We start from the raw sequence: 24,176 nt of genomic DNA on the forward strand, positions 1-24,176 counted from the left end.
ATAGACATAGAAGGGGTGCGTAAAACACCAATAAGCAAAGAAACATACACAGATATAAGGCCTTGTACTCAATGACAAAAGTTTAATAAAAACATTACAGTAAGGGAGTAAAGAAAGGGGAAAGGTATATTTTGAAACTTACATGTATGCGAACCATAGTGAACATAGTGGACTTTACAGCAATCCGTCAAAATCAGAACTACTGTATTCTCATATCCTTACAGTAATTTCGCTTAGATCTGGAAAACTGAAGTAGAGCAGCGATCATTGCTGGGAGCTCACATTCACGGTTAAGGTACATTCATCAGGTGACCAAAGCGTGAAGGGGAGCATCTGTGGCCGAGTTGCTAGCGTTTCAGCGCGGCGCAATCAATCAGGAGAATCTCATCAATGCTGTTGCTTTGGATTCCAGTCTAACTTACAAGTCTAAAAAGTTTGGAATATTGGTGAATTTCACACCATCTCCACGAAGAGCGTGGTTCGTTGCGTTCAGGTCAATAATCTGTCGACTGGTTTCACTTGGACTAGTCTCTATGATGCATTGTCAATAGTTTCCTCAAACCAAAACATTTCTAAATGTTATAGGAGACGAGTTTTTCACGATATTCTGAAAGCGCCCCAAACAAGTGCAGAAATTCAGTGAAACCCATGTATTTTATTACGAGCTGTAACTTTTATTCGATTGGAAATATGTCTACAATACTTGGTAAGTTAAATATGCAAAACACTAACAATACAGAAAATTAATTTAGTACTTGGTGTGCCCACTCCTCGCATTGTACAATGCGCGAACACGTCTTGGCATACTGGCAACTAAGGAAGTCAAAGTTTCTTGTGGTATATCTCTCCAGCAAGTGAGCACAGCACGAGTTAGTTCAGCCACGTTCGTTGGGGCTTCATCCAGGTTATTCAACCCACGGGAAACTTCCGCCCACAAGTTCTCAATTGGGTTCATATCCGGTGAAATGGCTGGCCACTGCATGTGCTCAACACCCTCCTGTTCCAGGAAATTCCGTATCAGTTCGGTCCGGTGCGGCGTGGCGTTGTCGTCCTGATAGACAAAGTTTGCCCTGAATTGTTGCCGAGCAAATGGGAGCATTATCGTTTCCAGAATCCGTTGATATTGGTGCTGGTTCATGTGTCCATCCAAGACGTGCAGGTCGCATTTACCAGTGCTATGAAAAGCACCCCAGAGGGTGACCCCACTGCCCCCGCCTTGGACTCTAGGCATGATGCAATCTTCGTTCAGAGCCTCGTGAGCCTGACGACGCACCATCACACGGCCATCTTCCCGGTAGACGACAAAACGAGACTCATCACTGAATATCACGTGTCGCCAGTGTCCCCACCTGCCAGTTCAGGTGTTCCCGCGCCCAGGATAAGCGTGCCTGGCGGTGTCGACGCTGTAGCAAAGGCTTCCTCTTAGGCCTCCTTACCAAATACCCAGCAGTCAACAGTCTGGATCGCACTAAGCGGCTTGACACAGTAGTATTGGTAAATCTCATCCAGTCAGCGCGTATCTGGTTGGAACTCTTCGTACGGCCATTGCGGCAAAGTCTCACCAGATACCGGCCATCTCTCTCGGTGGTCTTTCGTGGCCGACTAGACCTCGGTCTAGGCGTCGGCACACCCGTCGGTGTCGCTTAAAGATTTTGGAGACGGCTCCCTGAGTGACACCAAGAGCTGCTGCAATGTCCTTCTGTTTTGCTCCAGCCAGGCTCATACCAACGATACGGTTTGCAGACTGCAGCACTCAGTTGACGTCTCATGATCACAGCAGTATTGTTGGAAACACTCTGTAGCACTGGCATGCCTTAACCGAGCTTTTATAAGAGTTACAAGGTTAAATTATAATCATGTCTGCGTACATGACTTTTTCACTGAGAAATGGATGGTCATGCTTTGTTCCAACTGTAATTTTTGCTCAGGTGACACAAGCAATAATGGTGTGTATGAGCTGAAAGGGGACATAATCCACTACATTTTCCACCCAAACAAGAATGTGTGTATTCAATGTAAGGCGCACAAAAGTATGTTTCTGGTAAATGCTATCATCAGTGAAAACAATATTCCAAACTTTTTTCCAGGACTGTATATTTTGCACCTAGTTAAAATATATCAGAATTATGTCTGTTTTAGATAGAACTTGAATCTTTTTTGCCTTTTTATGTTGCTTCCCTCCCCCTACCCTCCCCAACCATTTTGGAGTTCACCAAGGTAATAAAATTCTATGACTTCCAGCAGCCACAGCTCAGAAAATTGGGGAGGGGAGGGGGGGTCTCCGTTGCTCAGTCGGTTAGCGCGCTAACGCAGCGTAATGACCAAGGAGTCTCTCAACAATGCAGCCGTTGTGAGTTCAAGTCCAGCTCATGCTGGCTTCCTCTCCGGCCGTACGTGGGAAGGTCTGACAGCAACCTGCGGATGGTCGTGGGTTTCCCCCGCGCTCTGCCCGGTTTCCACCCACCATGATGATGACCGCCGTCGTATAAGTGAAATATTCTTGAGTACGGCGTAAAACACCAATCAAATAAATAAATCAATCAATCAAAAAATTGGTGGCCATCATAGGTTGCTTTTTTTACATATTGCAAAGAAAAGTGCAAGCTGCATGTGGTGGTATGGCATTTTACAACCCGAAAGCTAGGGGATATATGCTATGTAATTTTAAGGTTGAAATCGACAAATTTACTACATACATAGTAAGGAAAATCAATGCCCTCGTGTAACCTTAAGAGTGTGGACACATATTGTGCCTGCTTGTGGCAGGGCCAGTCAATGCGACCAAAGTCCTGCTGTCACTGAAGACATCAGACATTGCACCTCAACCGGTCATATTATGCTGACACCAGGCAAACCAGTCCTGTTTAATTGCTCTAACGTAAAAAGTTCACTGTCAGGCCAGTTTGAAGTGGCCAGTATATCATGTTTCGTCTTCCGTTTAAAAGACCTCAAATTTAAATATTCATATCCATGAAGACACCGGCGTAAGGATTTGACAACTTGGGTTCCTCGAAAAAGTAATGAGTTAAATTTAACAGAAAGTTTTTTTTCCTGGGTGATGCTAGAATATATTCTGCTACTGCAGCAGATTATTCTGTTAAATATAACACACATATTTTATAAATAAAGCATGAAGATTGTATTCGATTAGCAAGCTTTTATGTTGGATATGAGAGTATTATGTTATAATAGCGAACACATTTGTGCACCATTCAGACAACGGACATTCTGTTAAGGTTAACAGAAGAATTTTTTCAGTGTATACATGTTTCACGGTGCGTATCACACAAATTATGGGCTGCAGATCACAAGACATTTTTTTAGTAATTGTCTGACTAGCGAACCTTTTATTTGTCTTTTAATTTTCGGAATCACGAGCTTTGAGAATAGAAATGAACATTTTTATTAATTACATAAATGAACGGAATTGCGGTTGAGTATTAACCAGATACCTTAACTTTCGGGCTAAACCGTTTATCTGGCGGTTTATACACTAAACAAAAAATTCTGCTAAATTTAACAGAATACCTGTTGTCTGAGTGATGCTAGAATGAATTCTGCTCTTGAATCAGACAAATTCTGTTAAATATAACACACATATTCCATTAATTCAGCATGAGGAATGTATTCGATTAGCAGGGTATTATGTTGAATAAAAGGGTATTATGTTATAGTAGCAGACTACATTCCTGCATTACTCAGACAACAGACATTCTGTTAAGAATAACAGAAGAATTTTTTCAGTGTATACATATTCCACTGTGGGTATCACAGGAGTCACGGGCGACAGATCATGAGATATTTTTGTTAGTAATTGCCTGACTCACGAACTATTAAACTAACTACCTGGCTATACTTCTTTTTTGTTATACATGTAGTTTTGCCAAAGACTTTCCACCTGCATTTCTTTCCAGACATTTTGCCAGACGCAGTAAATGACTGCCATCTTCACAACTCCGTTGCTCATATTTCTAGACAAGGATAAAGCAAATTCTGGATCGTTTAATCGTAAACATGTTTACAACACCAGTACATATTTCTAGAATGTTTACCCTATTTACAATGACACGAAACTCATAAACACCGAAGGCCCCAGAACGCTAGACTGAATTACAGAATAGGCTATAACGTTCATAAAGGGGGAAATGTAGGTCAGACACGGGCCAGGAAAAATAAAAAAAATATCATACAGTATTTAAAGACGGGGTACGTAACAATCACAAATCTCGGGAAACACTGACAGGTGAAAACAGCAAGCCTGTAAATGGCAGAACTTATTTCAACGAACTACAACAACAACAAAAAAACATAATTTATTTTTTAAGCTTAAACACTGAAATTCCACAAACATCGATCATCTATACTTAATTTAAACCATTTTGCGGAGATTTTGTGAATTGGTCATGAATTATTCACATCAAAGCGATCTTAATATTAATATCTTAATATGTCTTAATGCCACACCAGTTTACCCCCGTGACCCTTGTGACCCCTGTGTGTTTAGAACCGTAGGGTGTATGGACAGACATGATGCAAAAGTTCAAATCACAGTCTTATCCATTGTAATTCAGACTGTCTGTACTTTGAACTAATCTATACGACGAGCTATTACTCTTTGTGTGGCCTGGATGAGAACCACTAGTTCAAAGCTGCCAAATTAACGTTAATCCAGTTAATCCACTTCACGGTTGGTAGTTAAACAACGGACAAGGTAAATTACATTCTCCTGAAAATTAGCTTTAACGCGAATGTGAAGAAACTACCAAATAGGCGTCCTAAGCAAATCTCAAAAACATTATTCATTTATAGTAGTTATTATGATCGAAATCAGAAAGTACTTGTAACAGAATCTGTGTGTATCAGATAGCCAGATCCTGCACCTTATCAATCCAACAGACCCGGCCAAATGCTTTTATGTGCACTGTTTGTACATTTAGTAGTATTAACAATATATGATGGGGTCTGTTGGACCGATACGAGGGCGTGTGGTTAGATGTTTGACCTAACGATGTGTTCTACTAGACTGTTTATATGACTATAAATCGAGCTGATTTCATATATACATGTATAAGATGAAAATTAATACAACATTATCCAGTGAATGCGAAGACCTGTAAATTATAATAACACATGTAAGTGTACAGACTTTGTATCGGATAGCGTTGTATTGGAAGTGCCCCGTAATTTGGCCGACTGGAACTTTAACGTCTGTTTGACCATTTATCTACATGGCAAAGCTACTATCCGACAAAGGGACTATCCCACAAAGCGACTATCCCACAAAGCCACAAGCAAATAACAGTGATAAAGAGACAAATCCACTAAGCGATAACAGTGACAAAAGAACAAAGCAACAAAGCGACAAAACCACTAAGCGAAAACAGTGACAAATGGTCAAAGCAACAAAGCGACAAATCCACTAAGCGATAACAGTGACAAGGGAAAAAGCAACAAAGCGACAATACAGGCGCATATCACCATATAACAACTGACCGTATAACAACTGACACAGCGCAGCGACAAATCCAATGAAACGGCAAAAACGACAGTTGAACACGGCGAAAGGATACTGCCATGCGACAAACTGACAAAGCGATGAACTGGCCAGTGTGGCAACCAAACGGTAACGGTGTTAAAATTTACAAAGAAATGACGAAGGTGTACGAACTGCACCTGCAATGTACATGTATAAACTGTAATGAGAGAAGTTCGAGGTGTACGAACTGCACCTAGTATGTATATGCATAATCTGTAATAAGAGAAGTTCGAGGTGTACTCTCTTTTATTTGATTTTAAGAAGACAAAAACACAGCACAGACTATATCTCTAGTGTACCAAATTTAAGAGGTACAGCACGGACTATATCTTTAGTGTAAGAAAATTAAGAGGTACAGCACAGACTATATGTCTAGTGTACGAAAATTAAGAGGTACAGCACAGACTATATGTCTAGTGTAAGAAATTAAGAGGTACAACACAGACAATATGTCTAGTGAAAGAAAATGAATCATGGTCATCCATAACCAGTAAAATACGGCTTCTTGTTAGTTTACCTTAGAATTTTGTGTTGTTCATGTATATCCTTTAATAGTAGGAAATTACAAAATACACCCCTCCCCTCCCACCAGTACCATGGCTTATGCAAAATTGCAGTGATGTCAAATGCGATATTTTGGATGTCACTGGCCTAGAATTACGGCAAAGGCCTCATAAATATTCATATCGAGGAAGACTTCAGCGCAAGGATTAAACAACTCGAGTTCTTGTCCTCTTAAAAACGTTATCTGTGAAATTTAAGAGAGAGCCTGTTGGCTGAGGGATGGTAGATGTATTTTGATATTGCAGCAGATTACTCTGATAAATATCATACACACTTTTATTTATTTATTTTATTAATTAAGAATAAAGAAAACATTTAGACTAAGAGGTTGATATGTTGAATACGACAGAGTATTATGTAATAATAACAGAAGATAATTCTGGCATCACTCAGACAACAGACATTCTGTTAAGAATAACAGAAGAATGTTTTCATTGTATACATGTTCCAGGGTGGATATCACACGAGTCACGGGGTACGGATCACGAGACTTTTGTTAAATACTTTGCAGGCTCACGAACCATTTTCTATCTTTCAGTTTTCAGAATCACGAGCTTTGAGAACATAAACGAACTGTGGATTAAGCGACCGACTCTCCGTTACATATTAATGGTTGTGTCGACCAGTTATTTTCATGTTCACGCTAAACGTTTTTTCTGCCTATTTACAGGTGTATATTCTACTGGTCTAGTACTTTGTTCAGGAAGTCTAAGGTTTAGTTAAATTATTTTGATACTCATCTCAGTCCGAAATCTAGTTTGCATATGGTATATTTACACAGTATATATGTACATAATAGTTCCGTCTTTTACGTCTTTTTTTTTAACGAACTACTTGTATGTTAAATGGTTGAATGATTTCACCACTTAGGTCATACCAGGATTCGAACTCGAGTCTCAGCAGTCTAAGCCCAGCGATCTATCAACTCAACTAAAGGTAGAGTCTCGCCTGCTACTGCTGAAGCGCTGGGAAGCTGCTCCCGTTATACTCTCCCCCCCCCCTTTAAATCCTCTCCCCTCTCTCCAGACTCACCCACGTTCACAGACCCAGAGCCCCACGCTTCCTGGAACCTGTTAGGTCACGACACCAGTGTAATGGTTGAAGAATTTCACTTCGTGGGTCACACAAGGATTTGAACTCGAGTTTCAGCAGCCGAGGTCCATTTGTCTACCAACTGAACTGAAAGGCATTTCACGTTAATTACTGCTGTATAAGCACCGAATAGCTGCTCTCGTTACATTTATACGATTATACCGCCATACAGATGGCTTAATGCAGTTCAGGGTTGTGGGGAATGAGACTTACATTAGGAAAACCATGTAATGACCACTTACGTCTTTGAGCCAATTGATTTATTTATTTATTTCATTGGTGTGAATATTATACTTATACGACGGTGGCTAGCATTGTGGCGGGATGAAACCAGGCAAGTCTCGGGACAAACCCACCCTGGCTTCCTCTCCGGCGGTACGTGGGAAGATCTGTCAGCAACCTGCGGATGGTCGTGGGTTTCCCCCGAGCTCTGCCAGGTTTCCTCCCATCATAATGCTGGCCGCCGTGCTATAAGTGAAATATTCTTGAGTATGGAGTAAAACACCAATCAAATAAATAAAAAAAATAATATCTGGGTGAGAATCACTAGTTCAAAACTCAAATTGTAAATCACAGTCACTAGAGAGTTAATCCACAGGTAATCCATAGTTAATCCACAGGTTATCCTCTTCACGGTCAGTAGTCAGACAACTATCAAGGCAAATGACCTTCTACGAAAATTTATTACACTCAAAGAAACTTCTATAAAGGCGTTGCCAGTAAATCTCAAACAATTTATTCATAGATATTATTGAGTTATTGTGTTATTATATTCGATATCAGCAAGTACGTGTAACAGAATGTGTGTGTATCAGGTAGCCGGATCCTGGTCCATGGCCGACACATCGTTAGTTAGACGATTACCCAACGCAGTGTTCGATAGACCTATTTATCTGTCTATAAATAAAGCTGAAATCATGTTTATGATAGCAAGTATTACAAGGTTAATCTATGTAAAACATTATATGTATGACGCCCTTAAATGACAGACAGGATCCCGTGCAACTAAATAGGAAATCGTCACACCTCGGAGCAGCAAAGACCTGTGAGAAAAATTGGAGTGATGCGATTTTTACTTTTTGTTCTTTCAAAAGACAAAAGTAGGGTCAAAGACAGATTTTGCTATTTTAAGGCTTTTACCTGCGGGAAATCTCTTCATAATAAAAAATATAATTACATGAACCAAAATAATTTCCATATATTATTTGTCTAGTTATTGAGTTATTGAGTAAGCTATAACCGAGCTCATGAAATCATTTTTCTATGAATCGAAAAAAAAAGAAAGAATTTGGAAGTTCAGAAGAACTCTCCATTCATGATAACATGTCGCATCAGTCCATTATTAACATCCGTACCTAGAAACTCTTGTGTCGAATAGCATAACGAGTTCGATTCCGAAAATTGCATACTTTTTTTAGTACTAAACAAAGTGAGATAATGGAAGGGGGGGGGGATCTGAACCACAACATATTGTCAAGGTGTATGTTAGATGAGTTAAAATATATTATCGTAAATCTGTACAGATTATCTACAATATTTTTTCCAATAAAAGCTCAACGCTATTTACTTCAGTCAAAACCATATCGTACAAATACATTGAGAAAGGGACACCTGTTTTTCAGTTTAGCTTCGTAATAAATGTCTTTTAAAGACACTGAGATATATTCGCAGAATAATTCGTAAGACAAAACTTGTTTCAAATAAAAACATTCAACAGAAAATGATATTATCCTATGCATTTAACGGCATACAGTAGGCTGATGGACGAATATTTAGTTTGGCCTAGTTTCAACTTCAACGGTATATCGGGAAAGATCTTGCGTCATTTCACATTTGTCTCTGTGAGCAGGCTGGTAATTGATCTGAACGAAAGGGGATTTCCCATCTAGTTACAAGAAATCTTTTAATAGTAAGAGCCGTAGCCTACCGATAGGAGCCAAAGCCAATGTTAAATCATAGATATGCGCGACAAAATGACAGCAGCATATCGCACGCAAACAACTGATACTGTGAACCGACAAGCCATCAAAAGCGGAACACGACAAAGCGACACTGGAAAGCAACAAAGTGGCAAATCGTAAATGTATCACCAAAGAAATGCTTGATCTAAACAAACAAAGCAGTATTAATAGTATTGTCACCAAACATTATATATGTGGGGCCTCCGTGGCCGAGGGGGTTAGCCCGCCAGCGCGGCGCAATGACCCAGTAGTCTCCCACCGATTGTGGCGGTTTTGGGTGGGGTGAAGGCTGTTTTGAGGTGATTTATTTCTTCTTGGAGGTTGATGCTGGATATCTGTATGGCTCGTTTTGTTAGGGTAGATATTATTCCTCTCTTGATCCGATTAGGTTGGTTAGATGGGTAATTCACGTATTGGCCTGAGTGTGTGGGTTTGCGGTATACTGAAGTGAGGAGTTTGTCGTTCCTCTTGCTGATAAGTACATCCAGAAACGGTATGGTTTTGTCGCATTCTTGTTCCATGTTGAACTGTATCCTGTTGTTCTGGGTGTTGAGGTGGTCAAGTAGGGACTGGGGGTTGTCAGTCTTGTTTAGGGCTACGAATGTGTCATCTACCTTACGGAACCAACACAACGGTTTGATGGGGCTTGCAGCTAAGACTTTCTCAAATTCTGTCATGTATATTTCGGAGATAAGTGGTGATAGGGGGGATCCCATCGGTAAACCGTGGAGTTGTTCATATATGTCATCCCCCCACGTGAAATAGGTGGAATGCATACACGAGTCCAGAAGGCTGATTATGCTGTCAGGTTTCATGGCTGTGTTGAGGGGGTGTTGTCCGCTGTTCAGCTTCTGTCGTATGATGTCTAGGGATTCTTCTCTATGGATGTTGGTAAATATGTCGATGACATCGTAACTGATCAGTTGGGATGTCTTTAATTTTGTTTTAAAATTCTGCTGAGTCTTTGATGTAAGATTTGGAAGTTTTGCCCAGAGGTGTTAGGAGTTTAGTGGAGCAGATCAGGGGTCGGGCTTTGATCGGGTTCCTATGGACTTTGATGGTTGCCCTGGTGTAAGGTGCTCTGGGGTGTGTTGTGTTAAGCTTTCGGTACAGTTGGACGTCGATTTCATTGCTGTTCTGCAGGGCTTCGAGTTTTGCCCTAAATTGTCTTTCTAGTTTCGGTGTGGGGTCTTTGGTTATTTGCCTGTATGTCGTTGTGTCGCTGAGCATGTCGTTGACTAGTTGGTTGAATTTGTTCTTGTCAGGTATAACTGCGGCTCTTCCGTTAGTCAGACTATAAAAGAAGGAAAGTGCTGGAAGCCATCATGATCCGACGACACATTCCACAACTTAACCCAGACAGCGGGTACCACCTACCGAGCGCCTACAATAACCTCATCAGATTAGACAGTGACCGCCTTAAACCCTGAAGCCATTAACCCTGAAGCTATTATCTATGTTACATTGTTGCCTGTTTTTGACACCACTCACTCTCTTACTGTATATATGTTGTCTTGTATCTCTGTATGTTCATATGGTTTGATAACGATGTAAGAACCTACATCGAAACGTCACCAACACAATAAATTCAGGAGTTGTTATCCATAAGTAATGCCTCTGCCAATCTATAACATCCCAATTCCTAAATGCCTCTGAAAGAATTCATATATCATGTCAACCAATCTGTCAATTCCTCAAAGGAAGAATAAGCTTACGATGCATTAATCTATTATTAAAATTAAGCCTGCATCCAGGATTTACTGGGGTTTTTTTGTCTTTGGCTTAATATTCAGACATCTTGATTTAAAACTTTTCAATCACTAGGCCGCGCGAGGTGCAAATACTAGACAGAGAATTTGTAAATCACCCCAACTGTCACTGTTTGTGAGGCCTTTGTGACAATATATGATCGACTGCGCTCGTATGACTGCTGCCACATCCTACCTGCGACGTACGTTGAAGATTATTCATCTTCCATCAATATGGTGCAATTCCATCAGTACATTTTTGTATCAGATTGGCATAGGTCGTCAGTGACTTGCCAAAGGTGGTTGGTTTACTCTGTATACGTATGCATTATTATTTATTTAAATGGTGTTTTACACCGTACGCAAGAATATTACATTCATACGACAGTGGCAAGCATTATGGTGAGAGGAAACCGGGCAAATCCCTGGGGAAACCCACGATTATCCTCAGGTTGCTGTCAGATCTTAACACGTATGGCCGGCGAGGAAGTCAGCATCAGCTGAAATTGAAATTACAACGATGGCATTGGTGAGAGGTTAACATCGTATAATTAAACGATGCTTGAGGGCGGATACAAAAAAAGTACAACGTGTGTAAGTTGACCCAGTGGTATACAGTGTTATTCTCGAGACCAGTGGCGCCTGACATTGATTTTGCGTGTTCTAATCTAGCCAACAATGGGCTGAATTTTGAAGCGGTATTACTGCCTGGCATCGATATAATGCTCACTGTTTTTTTTTTCAAACCAGGCTTGATCTAAAATCCATCACATTAAAGCTAGCTATAGACATAGAAGGGGTGCGTAAAACACCAATAAGCAAAGAAACATACACAGATATAAGGCCTTGTACTCAATGACAAAAGTTTAATAAAAACATTACAGTAAGGGAGTAAAGAAAGGGGAAAGGTATATTTTGAAACTTACATGTATGCGAACCATAGTGAACATAGTGGACTTTACAGCAATCCGTCAAAATCAGAACTACTGTATTCTCATATCCTTACAGTAATTTCGCTTAGATCTGGAAAACTGAAGTAGAGCAGCGATCATTGCTGGGAGCTCACATTCACGGTTAAGGTACATTCATCAGGTGACCAAAGCGTGAAGGGGAGCATCTGTGGCCGAGTTGCTAGCGTTTCAGCGCGGCGCAATAAATCAGGAGAATCTCATCAATGTTGTTGGTATGGATTCCAGTCTAACTTACGCTGTCTACCTTTCCAGTCGAAAGCGGGAAGGTCTCCGTGTGGCTCAGTCGGTTAGCGCGCTAACGCAGCGTAATGACCAAGGAGTCTCTCACCAATGCAGCCGTTGTGAGTTCAAGTTCAGCTCAGGCTGGCTTCCTCCCCGGCCGTACGTGGGAAGGTCTGACAGCAACCTGCGGATGGTCATGGGTTTCCCCCGCGCTCTGCCCAGTTTCCACCCATCATGATGATGACCGCCGTCGTATAAGTGAAATATTCTTGAGTACGCCGTAAAGCACCAATCAAATAAATAAATAAATCAATCAAAAAATTGGTGGCCATCATAGGTTGATTTTTTTACATATTGCAAAGAAAAGTGCAAGCTGCATGTGGTGGTATGGCATTTTACAATCCGAAAGCTAGGGGATATATACTATGTAATTTTAAGGTTGAAGTTGACAAATTTACTACATACATAGTAAGGAAAATCAATGCGCTCGTGTAACCTTCAGAGTGTGGACACATATTGTGCCTGCTTGTGGCAGGGCCAGTCAATGCGACCAAAGTCCTGCTGTCACTGAAGACATCAGACATTGCACCTCAACCGGTCATATTATGCTGACACCAGGCAAACCAGTCCTGTTTAATTGCTCTAACGTAAAAAGTTCACTGTCAGGCCAGTTTGAAGTGGCCAGTATATCATGTTTCGTCTTCCGTTTAAAAGACCTCAAATTTAAATATTCATATCCATGAAGACACCGGCGTAAGGATTTGACAACTTGAGTTTCTCGAAAAAGTAATGAGTTAAATTGAACAGAAAGTTTTTTTTCCTGGGTGATGCTAGAATATATTCTGCTATTGCAGCAGATTTTTCTTTTAAATATAACACACATATTTTATAAATAAAGCATGAAGATTGTATTCGATTAGCAAGCTTTTATGTTGGATATGAAAGTATTATGTTATAATAGCGAACACATTTCTGCAGCATTCAGACAACGGACATTCTGTTAAGGTTAAGAGAAGAATTTTTTCAGTGTATACATGTTTCACGGTGCGTATCACACAAATTATGGGCTGCAGATCACAAGATATTTTTTTTAGTAATTGTCTGACTAGCGAACCTTTTATTTGTCTTTTAATTTTCGGAATCACGAGCTTTGAGAATAGAAATGAACATTTTTATTAATTACATAAATGAACGGAATTGCGGTTGAGTATTAACCAGATACCTTAACTTTCGGGCTAAACCGTTTATCTGGCGGTTTATACACTAAACAAAAAAATCTGCTAAATTTAACAGAATACCTGTTGTCTGAGTGATGCTAGAATGAATTCTGCTCTTGAATCAGACAAATTCTGTTAAATATAACACACATATTCCATTAATTCAGCATGAAGAGTGTATTCGATTAGCAGGGTATTATGTTGAATAAAAGGATATTATGTTATAATAGCAGACTACATTCCTGCATTACTCAGACAACAGACATTCTGTTAAGAATAACAGAAGAATTTTTTCAGTGTGTACATATTCCTCTGTGGGTATCACAGGAGTCACGGGCGACAGATCATGAGATATTTTTGTTAGTAATTGCCTGACTCACGAACTATTAAACTAACTACCTGGCTATACTTCTTTTTTGTTATACATGTAGTTTTGCCAAAGACTTTCCACCTGCATTTCTTTCCAGACATTTTTCCAGACGCAGTAAATGACTGCCATCTTCACAACTCCGTTGCTCATATTTCTAGACAAGGATAAAGCAAATTCTGGATGGTTTAATCGTAAACATGTTTACAACGCCAGTACATATTTCCAGAATGTTTACCCTATTTACAAAGACACGAAACTCATAAACACCGAAGGCCCCAGAACGCTAGACTGAATTACAGAATAGGCTATAACGTTCATAAAGGGGGAAATGTAGGTCAGACACGGGCCAGGAAAAATAAAAAAAATATCATTTATTTATTAGTATTTAAAGACGGGGTACGTAACAATCACAAATCTCGGGAAACACTGACAGGTGAAAACAGCAAGCCTGTAAAAGGCAGAACTTATTTCAACGAACTACAACAACAAAAAAAAACATAATTTATTTTTTAAGCTTAAACACTGAAATTCCACAAACAAATGTACTTCAATCATCTATACTTAATTTAAACCATTTTGCGGAGATTTTGTGAATTGGTCATGAATTATTCACATCAAAGCGATCTTAATATTAATATCTTAATATGTCTTAATGCCACACCAGTTTACCCCCGTGACCCTTGTGACCCCTGTGTGTTTAGAACCGTAGGGTGTATGGACAGACATGATGCAAAAGTTCAAATCACAGTCTTATCCATTGTAATTCAGACTGTCTGTACTTTGAACTAATCTATACGACGAGATATTACTCTTTGTGTAGCCTTGATGAGAACCACTGGTTCAAAGCTGCCAAATTAACGTTAAGCCAGTTAATCCACTTTACGGTTGGTAGTTAAACAACGGACAAGGTAAATTACATTCTCCTGAAAATTAGCTTTAACGCGAATGTGAAGAAACTACCAAATAGGCGTCCTAAGCAAATCTCAAAAACATTATTCATTTATAGTAGTTATTATGATCGAAATCAGAAAGTACTTGTAACAGAATCTGTGTGTATCAGATAGCCAGATCCTGCACCTTATCAATCCAACAGACCCGGCCAAATGCTTTTATGTGCACTGTTTGTACATTTAGTAGTATTAACAATATATGATGGGGTCTGTTGGACCGATACGAGGGCGTGTGGTTAGATGTTTGACCTAACGATGTATTCTATTAGCCTGTTTATATGACTATAAATCGAGCTGATTTCATATATACATGTATATGATGAAAATTAATACAACATTATCCAGTGAATGCGAAGAGCTGTAAATTATAATAACACATGTAAGTGTACAGACTTTGTATCGGATAGCGTTGTATTGGAAGTGCCCCGTAATTTGGCCGACTGGAACTTTAACGTCTGTTTGACCATTTATCTACATGGCAAAGCTACTATCCGACAAAGGGACTATCCCACAAAGCGACTATCCCACAAAGCCACAAGCAAATAACAGTGATAAAGAGACAAATCCACTAAGCGATAACAGTGACAAAAGAACAAAGCAACAAAGCGACAAAACCACTAAGCGAAAACAGTGACAAATGGTCAAAGCAACAAAGCGACAAATCCACTAAGCGATAACAGTGACAAGGGACAAAGCAACAAAGCGACAATACAGGCGCATATCACCATATAACAACTGACCGTATCACAACTGACACAGCGCAGCGACAAATCCAATGAAACGGCAAAAACGACAGTTGAACACGGCGAAAGGATACTGCCATGCGACAAACTGACAAAGCGATGAACTGGCCAGTGTGGCAACCAAACGGTAACGGTGTTAAAATTTACAAAGAAATGACGAAGGTGTACGAACTGCACCTGCAATGTACATGTATAAACTGTAATGAGAGAAGTTCGAGGTGTACGAACTGCACCTAGTATGTATATGCATAAACTGTAATAAGAGAAGTTCGAGGTGTACTCTCTTTTATTTGATTTTAAGAAGACAAAAACATTATTTCGTATTAGAATATTTGAAGAAATTGCATCAATATTTATTTATTTGTTTATTTGATTGTTGTTTTACGCCGTACTCAAGAATATTTCACTTATACGACGGCGGCCAGCATTATGGTGGGAGGAAACCGGGCAGAGAACCCACCACCATCCGCAGTTTCCTGGCAGACCTTCCCACGTACAGCCGGAGAGGAAGCCAGCATGAGCTGGACTTGAACTCACAGCGACCGCATTGGTGAGAGACTCCTGGTTCATTACGCTGCGTTAGCGCGCTAACCGACTGAGCCACGGAGGCCCCCAATTGGATCAAGACATGAGGTATTTATGACACAAGGTGACGGAGGCAATTTAGAGAGATCCGCTTACTCTAATGTCTCAAGAGTCTCTTCTATAGAAATGTTTGGGTGCCAAACAAGTGCAGTAGTTGATTCCAGTTACATATGCACAAACATGGGACTAAGAAATTGATCTGCCTGACAATTGTAAAAAAAACTTATGTACAGTGAAAACCGGTTTATCCCAACAAGAACTAGTAGAAATGTAAGTCCATACAGAATTAACATCGTAGCCTACTGCCAGTGATCAGGTCACTTTAAATGACGAGATTACTGTTTCAGTTTCCAGATTACTGTCATTGTCTAAAATACTGTGGCTGTGTATATAAATGCCACAGTCCAGATTACTGTCATTGTCCAGATTACTGTCAGCGTCCAGATTATTGTTAATGTCCCGATTGCTGTCATTGTCCAGATGACTGTCGGTGTCCAGATTATTGTTAATGTCCCGATTGCTGTCATTGTCCAGATGACTGTCGGTGTCCAGATTATTGTTAATGTCCCGATTGCTGTCATTGTCCAGATGACTGTCGGTGTCCAGATTATTGTCATTTTCCATAGTTTCAGTTTCCAGATTACTGTCATTGTCCAAAATACTGTGGCTGTGTATATAAATGCCACAGTCCCGATTACTGCCACTGTCCAGTTTACTGCCAGTGTTTAAATTACTGTCACTGTGGAGATGACTGTCATTGTCCAGATAACTGTCGGTGTCCAGATTATTGTCATTGTCCAGATTACTGTCAGTGTCCAGGTTACTCTCACTGTCCAGACGACTGTCCAGATTGTTGTCATTGTTCAGGTTACCGTCAGTGCCGAGATGACTGCCAATGTCCAGATGACTGTCAATGTCCAGATGACTGTTACTCTTCAGGCTACTGTCAGTGTCCAGATGACTGTCAATGCTCATATTGCTTTCATTTTTCAGGTTATTACCGTTATCCAGGTGACTGTCAGTGTACACATGACTGTCATTGTCCAGATGACTCTTAGTGTCCACATGACTATCAGTGGCCAGATGAATGTCAGTTTCCAGGTTACTCTCATTGTCCAGATGACTGTCAGTGTCCACATGAGTGTCAGTGTCCAGATGAATGTTAATGTCTAAATGACTGTCAGTGCCCAGATGACTGTCAGTGTCCAGATGACTGTCACTGTCCAGATGACTGTCACTGTCTACATTACTATCAGCGTCCAGATGAGTTATTGTGTTCAGATGACTGTCGGTGTCCAGATGACTGTAAGGGTTCAGATGACTGTCAGTGTCTAGGTTACTCCCACTGCACATATGTCAGTGTTCAGATGTCCAGGTTATCCTCATTGTCCAGATGACTCACAGTATCCAGATGACTGTCACTGTCCAGATTATTGTTGGTCAGGTTACTGTCATAGCCCAGATGACTGTAAGTACCCAGATGACTGTCAGTGCTCATGTTACTGTCATTTTCCAGGTTTCCAGATTACTGTCAGTGTCTAGATGACTGTCAGTGTTTAGGTTACTGTCAGTGTCTAGATGACTGTTAATACTTATATTGCTGTAATTATCCTGGTTATTGTCATTATCCACGTTACTGCCACTGTCCAGATGGGTGTCAGTGTCCAAGTTACTCTCACTGTTCAGATGACTGTCAGTGTCCACATTACTGTCATGGTTCAGAGTGTTCTCAATATCCGGATGACTGTCAGTGTCTAGGTTACCGTCATTGTTCCAGTTGCCGTTAGTGTCTGTCATGGTACAGATGACCTTCATGGTCCAGATGACTGTTAATGTGCAGAAGACTGTCATGGTCCGCATGACTGTCATGGTCTAGATGACTGTCATGATCCAGATGACTGTTAATGTCCAGAAGACTGTCACGGTCCATATGATTGTCATGATCCAGAGTGCTCTCAATGTCCAGAACTCGTTACGGTGCATATAAATATAAGTGTCCAACTTACTGTCAGTGTCCAGATGACTGTCAGTGTCCAGATCACGGTCATTGTCCAGACTACTGTCAACGTCCAAATTACTGCATGCCATTGACCACAGAGGCGGACTGAGTACTGTCAGTGATTAGGTTTCATTCAGTAACAATATTAAAATCTGTGTTCAAAGTTTTGTTATTGTCAACATTACTCTCAATGTCCAGATTACCGTCATTGTCCAGAATGATATAAGTGTTCAGACAACTGACAGTGTACAGAGTACTATCAGAGATTAGTTTCCTTTCTGTGACAAGATTAAAGTAAGTGTCCAGAGTTCTGTTAGTGTCCACATTACTCTCACTGTCCAAATTACCGACATTGTCCAGAATGATATCAGTGTCCAGACAACTGACAGTGAACAGAGTACTCTCAGAGATTAGTTTCCTTTCTGTGACAAGATTAAAGTCAACAGTATCTTCACTGTCCAGATTACTCCCAGTTCCCAGTTGACTGCCAGTATTAACCTTACCGTTAATGACAGACTATGAAGGTTTCAGATTACTTTCAGTGTCCACATTAATGTCAATGACAAGATTACTGTCAGTGTCCAGATTACTGTCAGTATCCATATTACCGTACCACCAGTGTCCAGATCACTTTTAGTGTGCAGAGTGCTGTCTGTGTCCTGATGACTGTCAGTGTCCGCATGACTGTCAGTGTCAATATGACTGTCAATGTCTGTCACTATGCTTTTTATCCCACTTTAGTGGATATAACTGAGTTAAAATTCATGGACTTGAGTGATGCACTGCAGACATAAGAGTGAGCAGATCTGTTTAGGTCTCCTCCATTACCGTGTGTACATGAAAAGCGGACGTCCGGAAAGCATTACTGAATCGATTTTTTCAACAATTCTAATACCAAATAATTAAGAAATTATGTTCGGGTCAGGGTAGTCTAACGGTAGTTTTACATCAAATCGATGTAGAAGAGTTTATATTTTAGGTCGAAGGCGTTCGCTCTGACAGAAAAAAATCGTCATTTTGTTTTTTTTTTGTTTATATTTGTCGTCGGCTTTATTCAGTGTAATCAACAACCTCTATCCCCCCATACAACTACAATAGACCCGTTTAGAAGTCAAACGCTTCTGTCTCGTGATCGGGGTATCTAACGACTCAGATAATGTACACTTGGCACAATTCCAAGCAGTGCGTTGTATGTAATAAAAAGGAATCGAAGTGTAATAGAATAAAGAATAGACCCTTTAGCGATACAGCGTATTTGTTATTCTCAGCTTGAAAACGATGACTCAAATACAGGCCAAATATTAAAGGAAACGGACTATACCACACTATCTATGCGCAGTGCTTGTCATTTATTTATTTATTTATTTTTTATTTATTTTTTTATTTGATTAGTGTTTTACGCCGTACTCAAGAATATTTCACCTATAAGACGGCGGGTAGCATTATGGTGGGAGGAAACCGGGCACACCTCGGGGAAAACTCCCCCAACGACCATCCGCAGGCTGCTGTCAGACTTCCCCACGTACGCAGCACTTGTCGTCATAACGACAATAAATGTCTCTTAAGGAATAATTTCTAAGATAAAGGGCCTACGTGGCTCAGTCGGTTAGCGCGCTAGCGCAGCGTAATGACCCAGGAGCCTCTCACCAATGCGGTCGCTGTGAGTTCAAGCCCAGCTCATGCTGGCTTCCTCTCCGGCCGTAAATGGGAAGGTCTTTCAGCAACCTGCGGATGGTCGTGGGTTTCCCCCGGGCTGTGCCCGGTTTCCTCCCACCATAATGCTGGCCGCCGTCGTATAAGTGAAATATTCTTGAGTACGGCCTAAAACACCAATCAAATAAATAAATATATGCAGCTATATTAATAGAACATTTTTAAACAGCTATTAATAGAACAATCATATTGCAATTGTACAGGGTGTCCCAGAAGTTGTGCACCATCGTCATTTTCATTTTTTTCTGTGTTTAGATTTAATACTGATTTTAAATTTTTTTTCTCTCTCTCTTTCAGAGTTAATTATGGCTAATAAACTAACAGTACAAGAAAAAGAGAGAATTGGTTTTTACGTTTGGAAGAGATGGGGCAACACACCGCTCTGTAGCTCACGCATTCAACCTCAACCTGAATGGTGTGTGACTCATGGGACACCCTGTATATGTTCATATCATATGTTGATTTTGAAAAGCCAATAAACCGAGCAGTGAAATCTACAAACTTTTTGTTGAGACATGTATATGCACATCTCTGTCATCGCAGTTTAAGTATAAGTTGTCGTTACAGCTAACCTCTTGTCGGTAACCGTGGAGTAAGTCAAATACAGTCATTTGCCAACTAAAATACACATGAGGTATACACATGATCCAACTAAAGGAACACACCTATGCCCTCGACACCATTCACATGTACACACACAGGGCAAGGGTGTCCAGATCACTGTCACTGTCCAGATCACTGTCACTGTCCAGATCACTGTCACTGTCCAGGTCACCATCACTGTCCAAATCACTGTCACTCTCCAGATAACTTTCAGTGTCCACATTGCGTTCACCGACCAGATCACTCTCAGCGTCCAGATTACTGTCAATGTCCAGATGACTGTCACTGTCCAGATTTTTGTAAGTGTCGACAATACTGGCTTCTCCAGATTATTGTGCGATAAATAAAAGAGCAGTGGAATTCCGTCCTGCAACAAGGAGGCACACTGCATGCTCTCTAAGGATTCTTTCGTCGTCATATGTCTAAAAAAATTGTTAAGTACGACGTTAAACCCCATGCACTCACTCACTCATACCCGCGTCTCCAGCGTGACAGACAGGGCTGTTCTACAGAAATGTGTTGGTGCCAAACCACTGCAATAGTTGATTCCGTGGACAACAAATTTTCACTACGTATGCACTACGTATGCACGTTACGTATGCACGTTACGTATGCACTAAAATGGGATTAAGAAAGTGATTCGACTACTTCAGTGGAAAAACCTGAGCACAGTGGAAAAACTTGCGTAAAATGGAAACGGATTAAGCCGTTAAAGAAACTAGAACATTTTAGCCCCCAGAGTAGCCTACTGGCAGCGTTCAGAGTACTGTCAGTGAGCAGGGTATTATTTATGACCAAGTTACTATCAGTACCCATATAACTGTCAGTGTCTAGATTACCGTCAGTGTCCATATGAGTGTCAGTGTAAATTACACTGTCAGTTTCAAGATTACTGTCAGTGTTCAGAATACTGTCAGTGTTCAGAATACTGTCTGTGTACCGGTGACTGTCATTGTCAATATTACCTTCATTGTCCAGATAACTGTCAGTGTTCAGATTATTGTCAGTGTTCAGATTGCTGTCAGTGTTCAAATTGCTCTCAGTGTTCAAATTGCTGACACGGTCAGGATTGCTGTTAGTGCTCACATTGCTGTCAGTGTTCAGAGTGCTGTCAGTGTTCGAATTGCTGTCAGTGTCCAGATCGCTGTCAGTGATTACTGTCAGTGTTCAGATTGCTGTCAGTGTTTGAATTGTTGTCAGTGTTCGGATTACTGTCAGTGTTCAGATTGCTGTCAGTGTTTGGATTACTGTCAGTGTTCAGAGTGCTGTCAGTGTTCGAATTGCTGTCAGTGTCCAGATTGCTGTCAGTGTTCGGATTAATGTCAGTGTTCAGATTGCTGTCAGTGTTCAGATTGCTGTCAGTGTTCGAATTGCTGTCAATGTTCGGATTGCTGTCAGTGTCCAGATTGTTGTCAGTGTTTGGATTACTGTCAATGTTCACATTGCTGCCAGTATCCAGATTGCTGTCAATTTTCAGAGTGCTGTCAGACTTCGGATTGATGTCAGTGTTCAGATAGCTGTCAGTGTTCAGATTGCTGTCAGTGTTCGAATTGCTGTCAGTGATCCGATTACTGTCAGTGTTCAGATTGCTGTCAGTGTTTGGATTACTGTCAGTGTTCAGAGTGCTGTCAGTGTTCGAATTGCTGTCAGTGTCCAGATTGCTGTCAGTGTTCGGATTAATGTCAGTGTTCAGATTGCTGTAAGTGTTCAGATTGCTGTCAGTGTTCGAAATGCTGTCAATGTTCGGATTGCTGTCAGTGTCCAGATTGCTGTCAGTGTTTGGATTACTGTCAGTGACCAGATTGTTGTCAGTGTTTGGATTACTGTCAGTGTTCAGATTGCTGTCAGTGTTCGAATTGCTGTCAGTGTCCAGATTGCTGTCAGTGTTCGGATTAATGTCAGTGTTCAGATTGCTGTCAGTGTTCAGATTGCTGTCAGTGTTCGAATTGCTGCCAATGTTCGGATTGCTGTCAGTGTCCAGATTGTTGTCAGTGTTTGGATTGCTGTCAGTGTTTGAATTGCTGTCAGTGTTCGGATTACTGTCAGTGTTCAGATTGCTGTCAGTGTTTGAATTGCTGTCAATGTTCGGATTGCTGTCAGTGTTCAGATTACCGTCGGTCTTAGGATTACTGTCAGTATTGAGATTATTGTCGGTGTTCGGACTGATGTCAGTGTTCGGATTGCTCTCAGTGTTCAGATTGCTGTCAGTGCTCAGATTGCTGTCAGCGTACGGATTGCTGTCAGTGCTCAGATTGCTGTCAGTATCCAGATTGCTGTCAATGTTCAGAGTGCTCTCAGACTTCGGATTGATGTCAGTGTTCAGATAGCTGTCAGTGTTCGGATTACTGCCAGTGTTTGAATTGCTGTCAGTGTTTGGATTGCTGTCAGTGTTCCGATTGCTGTCAGTGTTTGGATTGCTGTCAGTGTTCGGAATACTGTCAGTGTTTGGATTGTTGTCAGTGTTCGAATTGCTGTCCGTGTTTGGATTACTGTCAGTGTTTGGATTGCTGCAAGTGTTCAGATCGGTCTCAGTGTTCGGATTGCTGTCGATGATTGGATTGCCGTCAGTGTTTGGATTGCTGTCAGTGTTCCGATTGCTGTCAGTGTTCCGATTGCTGTCAGTGTTCGGAATATTGTCAGTGTTTGGATTGCTGTCAGTGTTCGGATTGCTGTCAGTGTTGGGATTACTGTCAGTGTTCGGATTGCCGTGCTGTGCTGTCAATGGTTGGATTGCTGTCAATGTTTGGATTGCTGTCAGTGTTCGGATTGCTGTCAGTGTTGAGACTGTTGTCAGTGTTGAGAATGTTGTCAGTGTTCAGATTGTTGTCGGTGGTCAGAATACTGTCTATGTACCGGTTACTGTTATTGTCAAGATTATATTCATTTCCAGATCACTGCCAGTGTTCAGTTTACTGTGAGTGTTTAGATTGCTGTCAGTGTATATATTGCTGTCAGTGTTCAGATTGCTGTCAGTGTTCGAAATGCTGTCTGTGTACCTGTGACAGTCATTGTCAAGATCACCTTCATTATCCAGATAACTGTCAGTGTTCAGATTGCTGTCAGTGTTGGAATGGTTGTCAGTTTTCGGATTATTGTCGGTGTTCAGATCGCTGTCAGTGTTCAGATTATTGTTGGTGTTAGGGTTACTGTCAGTGTTCAGATTGCTGTCAGTGTTGGAACGGTTGTCAGTGTTTACATTACTGTCAGTGTTCAGATCGCTGTCAGTGTTTAGGTTATTGTCGGTGTTAGGGTTACTGTCAGTGTTCAGTTTGCTGTCAGTGCTCGGATTGTTGTAAGTGTTCGGATTGCTGTCAGTGTCTGGATTGCTGTCAGTGTTCAGATTGCTGTCGGTCTTCGACAGGTAAATGTAGCCATGCTCATTACATCAGCATAATGCCTTTATGAACAGTTGCATTTAAAGCGCGACTAAGATACTTGTTTAATTGCTATTTGACCTGGAACTCATTCACGGACTACGAATTTGAACTTTGATATGGAATTCATGCCTGGAATATCCATTGTCTCCCGGCATCATTGAAAACTGATGACCGCTTCTCTCTTGTGTGTTACCGGATTGATTTCTTATTTGTATAATTTCTTACATACCTTTGTCTTTGGGAGTTAGTGTTAAACGTTGTTTTGGAATGGATCTTGTGATTATCGACTTGGAACGCCTTTTACGATCTATGAATGGTATATAAATGTCGGACATGACGCTTATATTCGGATTGCTGTGCTCTCAGTGTTCGAATTGTTTTGAGTGTTTGGGTTGCTGTCAGTGTTCGGATTAGTGTCAGTGTTTTGTTTTCTGTCAGTGTTTGGATTGCTGTCATTGTTTGGATTGTTGTGCTGTCAGTGTTTGAATTGCTGTCGGTGTTGGGATTGCTGTCAGTGTTGGGATT

At 40.9% G+C, this 24,176-nt stretch overlaps 3 protein-coding genes across 3 annotated transcripts; all 3 read right to left on the reverse strand.

Moving 5' to 3' along the window:
• Window positions 1-9,371: 9,371 nt before the first annotated feature.
• On the reverse strand, window positions 9,372-9,830 carry LOC135479362 (uncharacterized). The gene has a single exon (XM_064759186.1). The coding sequence runs from the start codon at window positions 9,828-9,830 to the stop codon at window positions 9,372-9,374; it is 459 nt and encodes a 152-aa protein (XP_064615256.1).
• Window positions 9,831-16,271: 6,441 nt separating this feature from the next.
• Window positions 16,272-17,312, reverse strand: LOC135479364 (clumping factor A-like). The gene has a single exon (XM_064759188.1). The coding sequence runs from the start codon at window positions 17,310-17,312 to the stop codon at window positions 16,272-16,274; it is 1,041 nt and encodes a 346-aa protein (XP_064615258.1).
• A 775-nt stretch (window positions 17,313-18,087) lies between these two features.
• Window positions 18,088-23,283, reverse strand: LOC135479366 (serine-aspartate repeat-containing protein F-like). Its single transcript, XM_064759190.1, has 4 exons — window positions 23,271-23,283; window positions 22,063-22,989; window positions 20,371-20,593; window positions 18,088-18,340 (listed from the first exon to the last, which is right to left on the reverse strand). The coding sequence occupies exons 1-4, from the start codon at window positions 23,281-23,283 to the stop codon at window positions 18,088-18,090; spliced, it is 1,416 nt and encodes a 471-aa protein (XP_064615260.1).
• Window positions 23,284-24,176: the final 893 nt, after the last annotated feature.

Source organism: Liolophura sinensis, chromosome 12 (genome assembly GCF_032854445.1).
Source record: "Liolophura sinensis isolate JHLJ2023 chromosome 12, CUHK_Ljap_v2, whole genome shotgun sequence".
NCBI classification, from domain to species: domain Eukaryota; kingdom Metazoa; phylum Mollusca; class Polyplacophora; order Chitonida; family Chitonidae; genus Liolophura; species Liolophura sinensis.

Excerpts from the sequence above, each read along its gene's own strand:
- LOC135479364 (XM_064759188.1), bottom strand. The coding sequence starts at position 17,312 with ATGTGCAGTGGGAGTAACCTAGACACTGACAGTCATCTGAACCCTTAC.
- LOC135479366 (XM_064759190.1), bottom strand. Across the intron at positions 20,594-22,062 it reads CAACAATCTGGTCACTGACA|CCAGTATTGTCGACACTTAC; the intron begins GTAATCCAAACA and ends AATCTGGAGAAG. Across the intron at positions 18,341-20,370 it reads GATCTGGACACCCTTGCCCT|TTGTCTGGACACTGATATCA; the intron begins GTGTGTGTACAT and ends GTTCACTGTCAG.
- LOC135479362 (XM_064759186.1), bottom strand. The coding sequence starts at position 9,830 with ATGACAGAATTTGAGAAAGTCTTAGCTGCAAGCCCCATCAAACCGTTG.